This window comes from Meriones unguiculatus, chromosome 2, assembly GCF_030254825.1.
Source record: "Meriones unguiculatus strain TT.TT164.6M chromosome 2, Bangor_MerUng_6.1, whole genome shotgun sequence".
NCBI lineage: Eukaryota > Metazoa > Chordata > Mammalia > Rodentia > Muridae > Meriones > Meriones unguiculatus.
In genome coordinates this window covers 57,108,272-57,126,612 of record NC_083350.1, presented here as the reverse complement: position 1 = coordinate 57,126,612, position 18,341 = coordinate 57,108,272, and the positions used below count along the sequence as shown (strand labels likewise).

Here is an 18,341-nt window from a genome sequence, read left to right as displayed (position 1 = left end):
TAGTCATCCCTGTTGTATGACTTTAGGACATTTTCACCTCTAAAAGCTCTATATACTCAATCACTCCTCATTCCATTCTCCTTGCACTTCCTGATGGCTGATGGCCCACTTTCTCTCTCTGGACTTCTGCATGCATAGAATTACACACTTATACGGCCTTTTGTCTAGACTTGCATCAGATTTGGAAATGTGGGTATCTGTTATTTTCATTATCATAGCTCTTTTCTTTGTTGCTCTTTTAAGTGAAAGGGTGACATAGGTCTTTAATAAGTATATTGACTGGAATACTCTTTTCAGCTTCCTTTCTCTCTCTTCAAATGAATAAAACTTAAGATGCATTTCATCTGCTCATTTCCAGGTCTTGCTTGTGTTCTTACTGGGTATATAGGACAGTTCACGGCTACTCTTAATGTGTGTATTCTCTTTATGAGTTTATCAGCAGTGAAGTTTGGTTTGGCTACTTCCCATGACTTAAAGAGTTAATAGACATTTTATTAGAATCATCTCATATATAGTCTGTGGGATACTAAGGTTTATTTTGAGGGTCAGAAGAACACAGTTTCTGTCTGGTTGCCTATGGCTAATGGGACTGTGAAGTGACCAACCATTTAAATAGCCCATGAAGAGATGGTGTTGGGGAATTATTAAACAATTTTTAAACAGTCAGTGTCAACTCCAAGCTGGAGTTAATGCTTTCACTCTGATTTATTGCTTGCTATGGAAGATAAATTCTGACTATAATATGAATAACTAACATCTGAAAGCTTTCTAAGTTTAACTTTTTTAAAAACAATTCTTTCAGAGTGATTTTAATGGAATAAATCTCTTTAATGATTTAGACTGTTTTATAAACCTGCTTTTTTGCAGCCAGTCCTGAAGATACCTAATAAAATAGGATAGGATGAATGGGGAGGAGGCCCTCCCCCCATCAGTGGACTTGGAAAGGGGCACGGTGGAGATGAGGGAGGGAAGGTGGGATTGGGAGGAAACGAGGGAGCAGGATACGGCTGGGATATAGAGTTAATAAAATGTAACTGATAAAAAAATAAAATTAAAAAAATAAATAAAAGGATATCTGAAAAATAAAAAATAAATAAATAAATAAAAAACCAAAAAAAAAAAAACCCACCTTTTTTTGAGGAAAAATGGCTATGAGAAAGGAAATAATACTCTATAGATAGTGCTCAGCTTAGGTCTATTTTTTTTAATAATGTGAATTTTCTAGCATTTTCATAAGGAACAGAAGAAATGTATGTATTAAAATATGCCACCCCATACATCTTGCTCATTGTCCTTTTTTTCCATCTATAAACTTTTTAAACATGCTTACTTCTGTTCCAGCTGATGAACACAGTAAGAGGCCAGACGTCAGGGCTGTTAACTTTCAGTCTGGACCAGCCTCGTGGTAATGATGGCCAGTGTGTACACTGTTCCCTTCAGTGCTCTCGTCAGCTCGTGCCTCCTTGAGTCTCACGCTACAGCTCAGGCTGGCCGAAATCCGCTTGCTTCCACCTCCAATAAGCTAGGGCAGAGGTTATCTGCCCTACCACACCATCCTGAGTCCTCGCTTTTTGCTGCAGAGGTTGTTTGCATCTCCAGAAGAGAGGATGTGGTGAAGCTGCCACGACAACAGCACAGGAACGTTTCTGTTGAAAGCATTTGGTCAGCCAGTGGGCAAGGCTGTTTTTCTCGAGCTTCCTAGTTAATGGTTTTTATTATTTTACTTATTTATTTGCTTATTTATATATTTATATGAATTACTATGTTATTCCCTTCTTCTCCTCCTAAGTTAGAAAAGGTCCTGGGCAGAGTTCCAAAATTTGCAAATATTTATTTTCCATACTGTTTATCATTCTTGTATGTAGTGCCTCTCACTCCATATAAGTAAGTGCTGGATTCATGGCTTGCACACTTAAGGTGTTTGTACTCCAGAAGGCCTGGCAAAACTGGAAGTGCATCTGTTTCCAAGAACTTTTGTCATGCCCTTCCTGTGCTGCTCCTATGTGGATGGAGTGTGGCAAGCTGGCTGCTTTGAGCCCTGACCTTTACTTAACACCCACTGACCTACTATAATTGCCCTTCAGCATGCACTCCACAATAACGGCTAAGATGTCCTTAGAAATCCAACATGTTGTTACTGTTGGTCCTAGCTGCTTCTTTTATTTAAATATTCTTGGTTGTTCCTTTCTGCTTAGTTCCTAGAGAAGGTAGGGCTTAATAACTATTCCATTAATTTGGGGGACACTCATCTCCTTCCAATGGCTTCTTGGGAATGTTTTAGAAACCCCCCATTCCTGACAGACAGTGACACTTGTGCTGACTGTCTTCCTAAAATGGATACTCAGGAAGGATGATTTCTCCACAAGCATTTTAAATAAATTGGACTTCATGCTTATTTTATCTTGGAAAGATGTAAGTCACTGACATTTCAAACTAAGAATGAAATGGCAATTTATCCCACAAATACAAGTTTCCTATAGTCACCTGTGTTGAGAGAAGTCATTTTAGATCCCCTGCCTCAGTAGAAATTGGAGGTAACGAGAAGCTGCTGTAGAGTGGAGGACTACTCCTTTGGATGTATTGTTATGAGCACCGACAAGAGATGAAGTGACATAGGAGCCCTGAGGAGCTGCTTTTAATGCACATAATGATTATAGCCATGTTAAGTTCAATACATTTTAATACAAATTGACATTTAATTATTAATAATTGTTATTTTGTGTGCCTTGAGCCCCACCTAAAAATAAAAACCATTATGGTTTGAAGTTCTAAAAGGGATTTTGGTAACTGGAAGCCATTCTGGATTATCAGAGCCAGCTACCTGTCTCTCAAGAGGGTGACTTCTTCAGACCACGAGAAATAGTGGAATGCATGCTGTAACCACTGATTGGGCATGCTTTATTCTGATAGGTAAATAGGGTAAATGCCTAGAAGACATTTTCAGTGGTAACTATTCAGTTCTGCAGAACTGGAGTAACTAAGTTGAGAAATATCTAGAATTTTTTTAAATATCAAGATGTAATTTAAGCAGCAATTGAATAGTCATCATAATATATATAAATAACTCTTGATTTTTCATTCACATTTGAATTCTTCATTACTTTTCTCTGTTGAAGCACATGGACACATTGCTCACTGTTTCTGATTGCAGTATTTTAGAGTGTATGCGTTCCCTCATGTACAGAACAACTCCCACCATTGAGGTCTGAAAGGTAATTTACACTTGACCGTTGGGGTGGCTTCACCAGATTTAGTATTGCTTCTGAGATATCTGCTCAAAAGAGTCAGAAAGATCCTATTTTATATGCACGGCCTAGCATGTGGAGGGAATGACATGAATTAGCAGCAACCTAAATGTATCTGGTGTCGTTGGTGCAGAAGGTTCCGATATATCTGATGTGCATAATGAAGAAGGAAATCTCACTTCAGTTTCCACATCAGGACATAACTCAACAATGCCAACTCTTACCTCACAGCAAATTGTTGTGGGGACCAACTGTTAGGCGATGAACACAGAACTCAGGTTCCGTAAATAACAGAAATTAGCAGGGCTGAAATTACATAATAGTGTAGCAACAGAGTGAATACCAAAGACAGGTAGGTGAGCATGGCTGAGAGTCTCACATCATCCGAAAATACAAGAAGTCATTACATTTTTCTTTGTTGTTTATATGAGCAAGGTAATAGGAGAAATCAGCAAGAGTGTATATATTCTGTAAAGGAAAGGAACAAATGACACATTATCAGCCTGCAGTAACTACATGAAATGATACTGCCTGTCCACTTTTGCACCTACCTGCATATTAGGCCACAAATGGAAAATAGAAAATAATATCTTTAATGACATGGTCTCAAAACGTGACAGAGTTTGAAATGAATTTTTCCATTTAGAATCAGATCTCCGGCTTGCAGTGTGACACTCTCCCGTCATTCACACTGCTTCGTCTTTGGTCTTTAAGAATGTTTCCTGTTCTCCTTGATGTAACTCACACATCCATCTGGTGTTCTACCAGCACTAAAAATATATAGCTCTTGCTGTATGTGAGTACTTACATGAAGCTCTCACTGGTGTCCTCTTTTTATTAATTGGTAAAGTTAACATATAAACATCATGTGTTTCAAGATAGCATTTCTGTACATTGCACTGCACTCCATTCTTACTCTGTCCTCTTTCACGTCCCTCCTCTGACTTATTAATCCCCTTTGTCCCTAGTGATTCTGTTTGCTTCCTGTCATATGTGTTGTATTATCCTTCATTTGCCTCTCTATTTTTAAGATCTCTTCCTAGTATCAGTCCGCTTTCTATTTTCACCTTTTACACACAAACACGTATGCACGCGAGTACATGCACACATATACAAATGCACATCTAGATTTAGCATATGAGAAAATACACACTACTTATCTGACTCTGTCATATTTCATGTAGGATAAATATTTCCATTCACTTTCATCGTTTTCTCGCAGGTGTAATTTCCTTCTTTACAGCTGAATAATATTCCTGTATGTGTATGTGCATATCACATTTTCTTTGTCCCTTCATCCTTGATGAATGCCTACACTGGACCCATTTCTTAGCTGTTGTGAATAGCACAGCTATAAACATGAGTAGCAGTTACTAATATCTCTAAATCTATTTTCATTTAGAGATTACCATGGAGGAAAATGGTGCTCTTCGCTATGTAAAAGAAAGTTGATTATTTCTTAAGTAGTACTTTTCTATTACAGTGGTCCTCAAACTTCTTTTTAAAGAGTTTTACTATATATGGGTGAGTGTTTTGCCTGCGCATATGTGAATGCACCACATGTAGGCCTGGTGCTCACAGAGACCAGAGGAGTACATTGGGTCCCTTAGAACTGGAGTTACAGATGATTTTTAGTCTCTGTGTGGGTGCTGGGAACTGAACGCTGGTCCTCTGGAATGGCTGCAAATGATCTTAACCACTGAGCTATCTCTCTAACCCCTGAACCTCAGACATTTTATATAAGATTGCCACTTTTTATTTCTGGAATCCTGTGAACTCATAGTTGTGTTGTTGTCGAGGAAGATAAACAATCGTGGTGGTTAAGGCATTCAGTTCTGAGTGAGGTAATAATTAATGCCACTAATTCTGTCTTTGTGGGAATACTGCTATGGCCTCGAGAGTGAAGAGGAAATTGACAAGCTAAGAGAAGTGGTGATAAAAGGTTTTGATATTCAGTTTTGCTTTATTTTATGAATTTTTTGAGAATGAGTTTTGCTAAGGAAGTAAGACTGATGTTTAAAATACACACTGTCAGTAACACAGCATTTTCTAATCTGAGGACTGTGCAGGCTTATGGTGATTTCTTTATGAATTGGGAAAACCAATATGATGGAATTTATGAAACTAGGGCAAGATTAGTATGTAAAACCAGTGGACTCAAACATCAACAATGTTAGAAATTTAAATCCTGTATGGTTTCCTAAAACAAAGGCACACATGCATGTGCATGTGTATAAACTGTTATGTGTGTGTGTGTGTGTGTGTGTGTGTGTGTGTGTACTTATACTTAACCACTACTTAGTGATGATTTATTGGTTTATCAATCCTATGAGGCTGATGGGGAGTTCTCCCACTGCAGCCTAAAACATTTTGGGTTTTGTAGTGTTATAGATTCTTGATTTTTCAAGTGAGGGTTGAGTGATCAGTTACCATCCTTTATCTTCCTCCTTGTTGGATCTGTGCAGAGATTAACCCAGTTGTTCTTTTCTGCAGCTTACCAAGGCTCATCGGCAAGGCCACATGGTGAAAGTGGACTGGTTGGACAGATTAACATTTAGAGAGATAGAAATGATAAATGAGGTGAGTTGTTTCCTTTCTTATATTAGAATACTTTCTTAGATTACTAAATTAACATTGTTGAAACAAATTCCTTATTGCCAGTTAGCTCTCAAATACAGGCTTACTCCAAAAACTGAATTTTATATTAATAAGCAACTAATCTGACCTTTTAAATGTGACTTGAACCATTAGCAGGGGTTGCCTATCATATGTGAGGGCTCAGTGCCTCACGTTTGTTCTCAGTCATGTTGTTCAAGTTCCTGTCATTGATTGCTGAGTGCTCCGTCAGTACTGTCCCCTCTCCGAGGTCACCACATGGCACCTTTAGAAATGCACACTCCTGCCCACACCTTTGTTTCACCTTTGTTTCTAATTTACTACCTACGAGATGTGGTACCCTGAGTAAAGTCTTCATTATACAGACTTTACTTTTTCTTGACCTTATGTGTTGAGCGATTGTAAATAGCTAATTAAAAGATGACTTCAATGAATCTTTTACAAAGTTATACTTATTAAAGCTGCTAGTATCTTGTATATTTGTTTTAAGAACCTTTGTGTGTCTAGAGAAACAACTTTATGAATCAAATTTTCTGAGGAGAATATAACTGTCTAGCTGATAATGACCACTGTGGTGTACACATCACATGACTTCTTTCTTATGATGGCTCCAAGAAGGAGAGGGTGAGAGGAAGAAAGATGATAGAGACCAAGTGTGATGAACCGTTGTTCTTGTCTTTAGTGAATGTGGTAGTGCTTACATTTATATTGATTGTAAACTTGAGCTCTTTTCTTAGTATATTCATACATTAGCAACACAAACTATTAGAAGTTAACTTTTGTACTTTTAATAATGGATCCATTAGAAAAATAGTTCATTTAAAACACATATTTTTCTTCCAGGTCAGTGCTTTGTATATAGAGATGTAACATTGGGCATATCCTGCCACCTTTGCTCTGTTGTCCTTCCTATTTGCTTTTCACCAGACAATAAACTGTTTATTATGGAGCTGAACAATTTCAGTGACCTTAGTGTCCCTCCTGCTTATATGTGTGTGCACCATGCACATGCAGTGCCGGCAGAGGCCAGAAAAGGACGTGTTGATAACGACAAGTTATCTTAGGATCATTCAGAAATTGTGAACATTTTATAAAAATTACTTAACCCTTATCTTTGGTTGCAAACTTAAAAAAAATAACAAAAGCAGGATTACTTTCTGTACACTTAATTCTCGTGGGTGAATTATGTAGTTTAAGGTGAAACTCCTGAAAGTTATTGTTACAAGTACAATTTGTCATCTGTATTTTTGAAATAAAATAAAATAGTTCTCAAAACACTTTCAAGTTTTAGAGTCATAAAATTCAAGGTGCTGAGTATACCAAGAGTTTTATTGAGTTTGGAGATGGTGTGCCAAATACCTTACCCTTGTAGATAACACATTGATTCTGTATGGGCTTTTACATGTGTATAGCAACAAAAGTTATATTTTAGGTAGTGCTTGATTGATTCATATCTTGCTGAATTGTGATGAAACCCTTATTTAAGAAAGGTTGAAGGTAGTCATGCATGTCTATCTTTTCACTTGTAGAGTGAGAAACGGAGCTCTAATTTTATGTACTTGATGGTTGAGTTTCGCTGTGTCAAGTGTGACGATAAGGAGTATGGCATTGTCTACTACGAAAAGGTATTTTCCTTGAACTCTTTATGCTTCCTAACATCCAGGGTTGTGCTGCAAATGACTGCTCTTCCTGCCGAGGCACAGTGTTTGGTTGCAGGAGAGCAACCAACAGTTTTCAGCAGCAGCATACACAACCATAGCTGCAGCCCATTTGGCTCCTGCAGTTCCAGGTCACAAAATTCAACAAGTATGCAAAGATTAAAACTTTTTCATTAATTGTTTTGCAAATTGGTGAGCATGATGCTAAAGTGATAGCATTATTTACAGTTATCTATTTGCACAATAATGTAGGAAATCGATGTTTCGTTGAGAAGACATTGAAAGTTCAGGCATCAGTTATTTAACTTGTATGTAGTGTGTTGAAACTGTGTCTCTGTTTATGAAAGCTTTTTATTGATATGCATTTATATAGTTTATTCAAAGTTAATAGACTGTTTTGACTAGACTAAAATAACAGTTGTGTATTGTTCATGTTGAATCATTATGGGAAGAAATAGCCTAGTATGTAGCCATTTCAAATTATTTGCCTTATATTCATGTTGAGGGGGTTTCCTTTAAATGCTGCACAAATATTTATATAGGTAAATGCGTACACATATGTATTTATATATGCAAATGTATACTTATATACTTGTATGTATAATTTGAAACTCAAGTAGTGTTTAAATCCCTTCAAGTGAAAACAGAGTTCTTGTTTGTGACATGATAGATAAACACTTTTGGCACACAATAAAGTTTATATTTGGGTCACTTGCTCATTAGAAGTAGCTGTTTACATTACCTTTGCATAATAGTGTCATTTATAGCTACTGCCTAGTGACTTCGTGCTCATACACTTTTGAGGATGGTTACTTGAAAGATTTTCATAAGAAAGGATTTAGGCCAGGTGTGGTGGTGCACGCCTGTAATCCCAGCACTCAGGGAGGCAGAGGCAGGTGGATCTGTGAATTTGAAGCCATCCTGGTCTACAGAGTGACTCCAGGACAACCAAGGCAACACAGAGAAACCCTGTATCGAAAAACAAAATGAGAGCGAGAGAGAAAGAGAGAGAGAGAGAGAGAGAGAAAGAGAGAGAAAGAAAGAAAGAAAGAAAGAAAGAAAGAAAGAAAGAAAGAAAGAAAGAAAGAAAGAAAGAAAAAGAGGGAGAAAGAATTGGGTTTGCATTGTGAGGTTTTCATTGCTTTGTTAATGTTGTTACTTTTTCCCCTTACACTTTGTTCTTTTCACTGTGGTGAAAGATTAAGATTAGGATAATTTAACTCATTGGGAAAGTTGGGAGTGTAGGTTATTTAATGTTCTATATGAGTTTATTTAAAAACCTGAGTCAAAATAAAAGAAAGGGTTATTGAACAAATTTTTCACCAATATATTTTGAAATTACTTTCTTTTGTGTTGTGCATGTTTATCAAAGCCACAGTGCTGCTCATAAGGGCTTCTATGTGAAGAACCTCTTAATTGGTTGATACATTCCAACATTGTAAGGGATCTGTGGAAGGCAGCTTAGACAATAGAAATTAGAAGAATTTTCAATATTTTGAACAGTTACTTCTAGGTAGTTGTTCATGAATTGATGCCTGCCTGCTTGTTCTGTTCTATTTCCACTTAGTGTACAAATGGCTTCCCAGTGCGTCATAGTCTAATGGAAACAGACTTTCTGGTCACCTGTCTACTGTGACAGATAGCCTTAGTGAAGATTACCTGTCACAGTTGGGCTGATAAATGTGTTTTCTGGTGTTGTGACCAAGAACAAGGCTGTTAAACAACAGCTGTGGGAATTTGTTGTTTCCTGTAAAACTCAATTACTGAAATGAAGTCGTAGAGCTTCGTCAGCCCCAGCTCACTTTGTTGCATATATGTAAAATCGAGAATGGACGACTCTCTGAAGTAGCAACATGCAGTGTTAGGTCCACTGCCACAGAGGAATGAATTTTGACCACAACTAGCCTGTTCCAGTGATTTGGCAGCGATATTTATTATGCTGAGTTGGGTTACAAATAAAAACTCATTCTTCAAGATTGGTGACACCAACAAGATAAGGCAGCTTTGATTCTTAACATGAGTCAAGAATCATTGCTATGCTGTTGTCTCTGTGACAGCTTGTGTTGTCCTCGGCGATGCTGTGTTGCTCCTCTCTCTGACTGGCCAGAATTGTGAGCCACACTTGAGCTTTGAGTAAGTCTTGATGGTGACACCTGGACTGATTTAAGTTTAAAAGTTGGGGTCTTTCTTTATCCATTGCCATAATAAACTAAGGTTTTAAAATTCACAAACAATAAAAAACAAACTTGTTTCCAGACTTCATATCTTTACAACTATAATAAAATTTTTCTATTTTCTAAAATGTTAGCAATAGAGTTAAAAATAAATAAATTTATAAATGAAACAGTAATGTTTTAAAGTAGAATTTAAATTTATTAGCATTTTATAATATCATGCATATCTACCATTTGGGTAAATGTCTTTTGTTTTTTTTAAACTCTGCACTATATTCTAGGATGGTGACGAATCATCTCCGATTTTAACAAGTTTTGAGTTAGTGAAAGTTCCTGATCCTCAGATGTCTATGGTAAGCTTTTGTACAAAGCTTTTCAGAACATATTTTTCTCTAGAGGAAACATACTTAGACCCATGTAATGCATTTTAAAATACTAATACATATACCTCAACTATCCAGACACGAGTTGTAGTAAGTGTACTTTAGATATTTGGAATCAGCTTCAATGGGATATTCATAAGGAACACTGACATCCTAAAATTAAGGTCTGACTAATGCAGGAGTGGGCAGCCACTTTATTAAATTGTGAAGAGCTGGGGAATGGAGATGCTGAGTAAATGTTAGCATGGTAGGTCACTGTCCCATTTTGCTTTTTCTGTGAAAACTCAGAACCAGTAGCAACTTGGGGAAATAAATTTATTCACCTTACAGGTTATAGTCCAGTATCAAGAAAGCTAAGGCAGGAACTAGAGACAGGAACTGAAGTAGAGACCATGAAGGAGCGCTCTTGCTTTGAACCACCCAGAACTAGCTGCCCAGGAGTGAGACTCTGCAGTGTCACACTTCCTACACCCATCATTAATTAAGACAGTGCCCCACAGGCTTCCCTGCAGGCCAGTCTTACGGAGACATTTTCTCAACTGAGGTTGCTCTTCCCAGATGGCAGGCACTTGTGTCAGAATGACAAAACCAACCATCACGGTCATGGAAAGGTCATAATATAGAAGATGAACTGGCTTAAGTAAGATCAGTAGATGAACATTTTCTCAGGATCAACTCTATCATCAGATTGTTGCAGCTACCAGATCTATGAGACAAAGGTTCGTGCAGAGAATTGTTAAGGGCAAAGACAGTGGATTCAGAATTAGTGCAGAGACAAAAATTAGTAAAAAATGTGTTTTTAATGAACTAAAAACGAAATTTATCTTTTCCTTATTCATATACCTATAAGTAAATTTCAGTGGCTCCACAGATAGCATTAATAGTAAGGTTGATGATTTCGGCCCTGTGTAAAGCAGTCAGCAGCAGATGAGCACATGCCAGCAGCAGGATCATGCTCACAGTTGTGCAGTAATGTCACAGGTCTTGAGGGGCTGAGAGCCTTTGTCTGATGTGGTAGATGATACTGGTGTGAATGTGGTGAAACGTGCTAGAGGGTGGAAGGATTGTGGGTGAGTGGCAGGCTTAGGAAGCGGAGTGCTGGGTGCACACTCCACTGCTGGAGCTTCACTAAGACGCAGTCTCACAGTCTTGTAGTGGGTCCACCGGACTGAAGTGGCCTGGGAGTCTTAACATGGCTGACATCTTAGAACGGCTTTAAGAAAGGACTTTGTTGTTTCTGACTACTGAAGCTTTCCTTTTGTAAAGTTTATGTTCTCTATACCTGAATAATTTATAGGAGAATCTAGTGGAGAGCAAACACCACAAGCTTGCTCGGAGTTTAAGAAGTGGACCATCTGACCACGATCTCAAGCCCAACGCTGCCACACGAGATCAGCTAAATGTAAGAGAACTTAAGGACTGTGCAAAAAAAACTGAGTGTAGATTTTACTGCAGCCAGTATTACACATTATTTCAAAGTTTGATGAATTATGTAACTGTGATTGCAACAGTTTCATGTTGTCTACAGAATGTTTTTTCTTTACATCATTTCTGGACTTTTAGTAATTCTGTCTCTGTGGAGATAGAACTAGAAAATTGTAAGTAATTTCACAGTTTAGTGTTCTTAGATTGAGCCCTGAAGTGTTCCTTAAGAAGGCTGGCAAGTGAGCACTCAGAATTATGTGTTGATTTGACAAGAATTGGACTTGTTTTGTTTCTCTTGATGTTATGGTGAAGGACATCAGGCTTTGGCTTCCGCACTAGCTAGTTAAATTAAGTAAGCTCTGAAGTCATATGTTCACATGGAGCGGGACTGTCTCACTCTTCCTTGTATGTCCTAATGACTTGCTTTTTGAATGGATGCCTCAGCTCATTTTTGCCTTATTTGGCTCGTGTGCCGTCTCCTGGCTTATATATAATTATGTTATAGAAATATTAAGCAAATGAAAAAAACTAAATGAAATGGAAATACATATTAAATGTATGTTTGATAAATATAGTTCTTTTTCTTTTGTTTTAGATTATTGTGAGTTATCCACCAACCAAGCAGCTCACATATGAAGAACAAGATCTTGTTTGGAAATTTAGATATTATCTTACTAATCAAGAAAAAGTGAGTTTCTTAAATAGCTTATGTATCTGTCAAATTTACCTCAGACGTTTTTACTAATGATCAAGGGAAAGTAAAACTACACTAAAAATGAAGCTATGGTCAAGCAAACATCCCGCACAGCAGTATGCTTGCTACACTGTTGAAAACATAGTATGAGGTGTAAAAACATAGATGTATTCTTGTTTGTCACCTCCTATAAAATGTCTGAATGAATTTTGAAGGGGATTTGGGTTTAGCTACTGCCTCTGCCATTTGTATACAAAGAATAGGGGGGCATACCTACTATCTTCTTGCTCTAATGGAAAATGTCCATCATAAAGGAGATGACCGAGTGCCTGTTCCATAGCATATGCAGGGTCAGTCCTGACTCCTTTCTTTCGTACCCCCTTTGCCTCTTCATTCCTGGGTGATTAGGGATGCAGTTACATTGATTAAAAACCTTGTGAATTCTGGGCACACTGGGGATAGAGGAAGAATATGAGTAGTATAACTTGTAATGTGGAAATTGCATTGGTAGAGTATCAGGCAGCTCGCTGGCAGGATGAAGGTGGGAACTGGACATTTTGTAAGGAAACTGGAGGGCTAGGGCTCCTGCAGGGAGAGTTGTGATGAACTGTCAGGACTAGCCTCTAGTGTGAAGACCTCTTGTTATGTCTGAACTGTTACCACAGAGCAGCTTTTTAACTGCAGGCCAGATATTTGATGGATTGAAGCTTTAGTTCTCTGTACTTAACATGGGATGATTCCATGATAATTAATTTTTCAGTTCTTGAAGTATTCTATCTTAGGCTGAGGGCCAAAGATTAAATATTATAAAAAAAGATAGATTTTTTTATTTTATTTTATTTATATGAACATTGGACCTACACAAATGTATATGCGTTCTTAAACAACTGATGAAATGTTAGGGACCTTTAAATCCACAGCAAACCAACTATGCCTCACTTCACACAGATGAAGATTCATTCCAGATCTACACAGGTATGCATGCTGCTTCTTGAGATGCTTGTGTTTAGGATTTAGAAGGGAAAGGTCCACTGAAGATAGAGAATAGAACATAGAAGATTTACAGCAGGGTTTCTGAGAACATTGGAGGCAGAAAACAGAAGTGTTAGGAAAGCTTTGCAACAGGAAACTCATCTCTTGCTGAAGAATGAGCCAGTGTGTTGTAGTCTCATGACATGCTCCACTTGGTTTTGTTTATTTTCCTAAACTAAAAGTAAAAATGTATTAGGTACCATCTTAAGCTCCTGAGCTTTTCCTCTTGTTTCATTTATTGATGGCTTGGGAAACCCTTTGTGGATGAGTTAATTATCATCCTTTATGTCTGTGAAAAGGGAAGGAGGATCTATGTTACTCCAGCTTCGAGTGTTTGCTCTTCCTCCTCAGCAGCACAGGGCTGGTGATTTTGTATTCTATAGAGCATGAATTAGTTCCACCATGCTGTGCTAAGTGAGGAGTCCTGGGGTCACAGAAACCATGGTTTGAATGCTTCAGTCATGTAATCTGCATGGCAAGGCTGCAAATTTAATGTGAGTATACACAGGAGCAAAGCGTAGGGCAGCTTTACAAAGGACTTCCTTAAATGGAAAGGCTCGTAAGATAAATCCTTTGTTTTATCTTAGTAGTCACTCACTGAATTCAGTCACTTCTAGATGTGAGTAAAAGAAACACAGGGCCCGGGTGATGTAAAATATGTGTCGTGTTGCATGTTGTCTCCAAAGCTGCTGCTGAAGCCGTAGTTCTCAGACAAGAAGGACCTTAGGTCACTGGCATGGAGCAAATAGTATTTTTAATGTTCAGCAAGGGCTGTTGAACAAACCAGTGCAAACTGGCCTTGAAGTAGCCTGAGTTGTCATTGCCCAGCGCCTGCGGATTCCATGCTGGTGCAGATATCTGTGTAGAGCACACATGCTCCTGTGCCCAGCCCACACTGACACACAGGCATTCTTTCGCTCTGATTCTCACATTGGGATAGGGTTGGTTGGCATTTTGGCTTCAGAAGAATTTCTCATTTCTGATCTCAGGAGGGCTCTAGAAATAATTTGGTGGAAATTAGTTGTTAGGAAATGACACATTTTATGATTTTCATTAAATTTGTTCTTTTTTTTTTTTCTTTCCCCAAATGATATGTCTGAAGAGTGTTGGATGAAAAATTTGAAGTCCTTACTTTATTTGCTACTAGAAAGTTTACAGAAGTAACTTTGTTTGCTAAGAACATTTATATTTATGAAATATACTTATATTTTTTGGTTTATATTAGATAAGACATGACTCATTTCTGTAGAGTCCAAAATTTCAAGTCTTGTGATTTTCTAAGCTAGCTTTTATGATGCACTTTCTTCAAAAATTGTTAATTACTCATAAATACTGGGCACTGAGAATGCCCAGTGGGTACGCATGCTTGCCACCAAGCTTGATAACCTGAGGTTAATCCCCAGGGTCCACATGCTAGAAAGACAGAGCCAGCTCCTGAAAGCTGTCCTCTGATCCACACACACACATACTCTCTCACAAACACATACATACATTCATACAAGCACACATACACACATAGTCACACGCACGTACTCACATACACACATACTCTCACACGAAGGCATACATGTACATATATTTTAAAAAGTTATTAATTTCTTGTTCTTTGATTTAATCTGGGGGAAAGCAGTAGGGAGATCCTGTCTCATGATGAGAATAAACATGTGCTTATTAGTTTTAGAAGGTAGTGTTTGACACAGTGGCATCAGGGCAGAAATTATCTTTGTGTTGCCTATAGTTGATATGGAGCCAGAAAATAATTGAATATAGCTTACATTTATTCTCTGCCTTTGGCATCACTGCGCTTAAGGTATCACATTCCTGCTTACCTACATTAAAAATGTCTTAGACAAAGAATGTTGACATCTATAGGGATATTTTTGTAAATATATAGGTAATTACAGAATAAAGTGTCTTGCAGTGTACTGAGGTAGATACCAATTTTGAGTGGACTCGGTTGGCTGCTTATCAGTTTTCATTGTAAGCAGGAGCTTAGGTTCAGGCAGGACAGTGCTATGGAAAGCACATTTGGAAAGGAGATGTATGACATTGTTTCAGCCTAGATTTCTACCTGTAGGAACTGGATTTCCCTGGCAGTAAATATGGCTTAACATGTGGTGCTTTAGGGAAGAGGAGCTCAGGTACATTGGAGGAAAGCTGAAAATTAAAAGGAGATGTGATTTGGAGACCTAGGAGACCCAAGCAATTACTGATGAAGCAGTGATAGGGTAGAGAGAGATGGCAGGAGAATGATCAAATGAGCTGGTTTGAGGCATTGAAAAAAAAAAAAAGAAGGGGAGTTAGTCTGATGGGGAAAGGATAGGAGCTCCACATATCTGGGCACAGGGTCTTTTCTGAGACTGACATTCAACCAAGGACCATGTATGGATATAACCTAGAACCTCCGCTCAGATGTAGCCTGTGGTAGCTCAGTAACCAATTGGTATCCCAAAGTGAGGGGAACAAGGACTAGCCAGTCCTGAAGATACCTGATAAAACAGGATCAGATGAATGGGGAGGAGGTCCCCCCCTATCAGTGGACTTGGAAAGGGGCACGGTGGAGATGAGGGAGGGAGGGAGGGACTGGGAGGGAATGAGGGATCGGGACACGGCTGGGATACAGAGTTAACAAAATGTAACTGATAAGAAAAAAATAAAATAAAAAAAACAGGCAAATAAAGGAAACAGACCAGAATTAAAAACAAAAACAGCTAAAACCCATAAAAACACAAACATTGGAAACCATTATATATACAAGCAAAGGATCAGTAAGATTAAAATATCTCCAAACAAAACAATATGAAACAAGCAAACAAAAAATAGTCTACAGAAACACTATTCATTTGTTTTGTTTTAGCATGAATTTATTGCAGGGCATTAGGCCTATCCTTAAGTGTGGTTTATATACCCAGTTAGACACCTTTGGAGAAAACTGGCTTTTCCTTTGTAAGATGTTGTCAGTTGGAGATAGCTTCTTGGTTAGGAATGGGATCCTGTCCACTTCCCCTATCAGTACTGGGACTCCCATCTGGCCTGAACCTGTGCAGGTCCTGAGCATGCTGCCACAGTTTCTGAGCTCATGTGTGTCAGGCCTGTTCTGTTTAGAAGAGCTCATGTGTGTCAGGCCTGTTCTGTTTAGAAGCCACTGTTTCCTTGGTGTTATCCATCCCCTCTGACAATGTTTCTTTCTCCTCTTCCACATAACATCCTGAACCCTAAGAGTGGGGTTTGATGAAGACAGCCCCATTTAGGACTGAGTATTTCAAAGGCTCTCACTTTTTTCACATTGTCCAATTGTGGGTCTCTGTATCAGTTCCCAGGCTACCGCAAGAGGAAGCTTCTCTGATGAAGCTGAGAGAGATACTGATCTATGAGTATAACTGAGTGTTATTAGGAGTCACTTTGTTGCTGTTTCTTTAGCAGAACAACAGTATTTGCTTTTCATCCAGACCCATTACCTATGTAGTTTCAGGCTCTTGGTGACCCAAGCACTGTCAGGCATGTGTTGTTAAATCTAAACAGATAGTGATATTTTACCTCCACAGCTTTGTGTCACAATTGAGCCAGTATATCATGCAGGTATGTCACCATTGTAGACCACAGGGTTTGCAGCTGGGCTGGTGTTTTACCTTTCTTTTCCAGTAGTATGTAAAGTACCTTCCTGCCCCATGAATATCAGTCAGTAGGGTTGAAGTCTCTACTTATGCACCAGCTTGAGCACTCTGTGTTCAATTAGATTATGTAAGTGTTGTCTTCAATCATAGGGCTTTGCCTCCAGTTTCTGGAGAAGAACCAAGACTTAGCAAGTGCCTGAGTTGTTTGGTGTTTTCTGTGGGTTCCTTTGACTCTACTAGATGTAACCCATCCTTTTTTTTTTTCTTTACTTTATTTAATCACTTTACAGCCTGATCTCAACACTCTCCCTCCTCCCCTCCCAGTTCCACCACACATCCTTCTCCGTCTTCTCTAAGAGGGGGACACTCCCCCCCTTCGGGTACCAGCCCACTCTGGGACCTCAAGTCACAGGAGGACTAAGGACATTCTGTCCCACAGAGGCCAGATAAGGCAGCCCAGCTTGGGGAAAGCGATTCAAAGGCAAGCAGCAAAGTCAGAGAGGGCCCTGCTCCAATTGTTAGGAAACCCACATGATGTCCAAGCTGCACATCTGCTACATATATGTACAGGGAGTAGGTCCAGTCCATGCATGCTTTTTGGTTGTTGGTTCAGTCTCTGTGAGACTCCATGGAGCTCTACTCTTTAGTTCTTCTTGTGGTGACTTTAACTCTTCCACCATCCTTCCCCACACTCTTCCTCAAAACACCCTGAGCTTGGCCTATTTTATGGCTGTGGTTTTCTGCATCTGTTTCCATCAGCTGCTGGATGAAGCCTCTCAGAAGACAGTTATGCTAGGGTCCTTTCTGTAAGCATAGAAGATTATCAGTAATAGTAACAGGGGTTGGCTCTTTCCCTTGGGGTGAGTGTCAGGTTGGGCCAGTCATTGATCTGCCATTCCTTCAATCTCTGCTACATCTTTATCCCTACACTTCTTATAGGCAAGACAAATTTTGGGTCAAAGGTGGTAGGTTGGTGTCCACCTCCCTCTACTGGAAGCAGATGTGGCCACTTCAGGCCCCATATCCACTGCTGCTAGGAATCTCAGCTAGGATCATCCCCCATAGATGCCTGGGAGCCTCCTGATTTCAGAAATGCCCCTCACCCCAACTGATTCTTTTCTTCCTGTCCTCTGCTACTTTCCCCTTCCTGCATCTGATTAACAACCCCCCATTCCCTTCCCAAACCTCTCTCCCACCCAGTTCCCTCCCTCCATCTACTTCAACTATCTATTTTAGTTCTTCTTCTAAGTGAGAGTCAAGCACCCTTCCTAGGGCCTTCCTTGTTACCTAGCTTCTTTGGGTCTGTGGATTGTAGCATGGCTGATGTCCACTTATAAATGAATACATATGTTGTATGTTTTTCTGGGTCTGTGTTACCACGCTCACGATGATCTTTTCTACCAGTTCTATCCATTGGCCTGCAAATTGCATAATGTCTTTGTTTTTAATAGCTGAGTAGTATTCCATTGTGCAAATGTACCACATTTTCTTTTTTCTTCA

At 38.9% G+C, this 18,341-nt stretch overlaps 1 protein-coding gene across 1 annotated transcript in view; it reads left to right on the top strand.

Moving 5' to 3' along the window:
• Positions 1–18,341, top strand: part of Pik3c3 (phosphatidylinositol 3-kinase catalytic subunit type 3) — a 79,877-nt gene that overhangs the window by 10,498 nt on the left and 51,038 nt on the right. Inside the window, exons 5-9 of the mRNA XM_021634113.2 lie at positions 5,739–5,825; positions 7,391–7,486; positions 9,975–10,046; positions 11,374–11,478; positions 12,097–12,189. Of these exons, the coding sequence (XP_021489788.1) occupies positions 5,739–5,825; positions 7,391–7,486; positions 9,975–10,046; positions 11,374–11,478; positions 12,097–12,189 (453 nt within the window). The remainder of the gene's footprint in view (positions 1–5,738; positions 5,826–7,390; positions 7,487–9,974; positions 10,047–11,373; positions 11,479–12,096; positions 12,190–18,341) is intronic.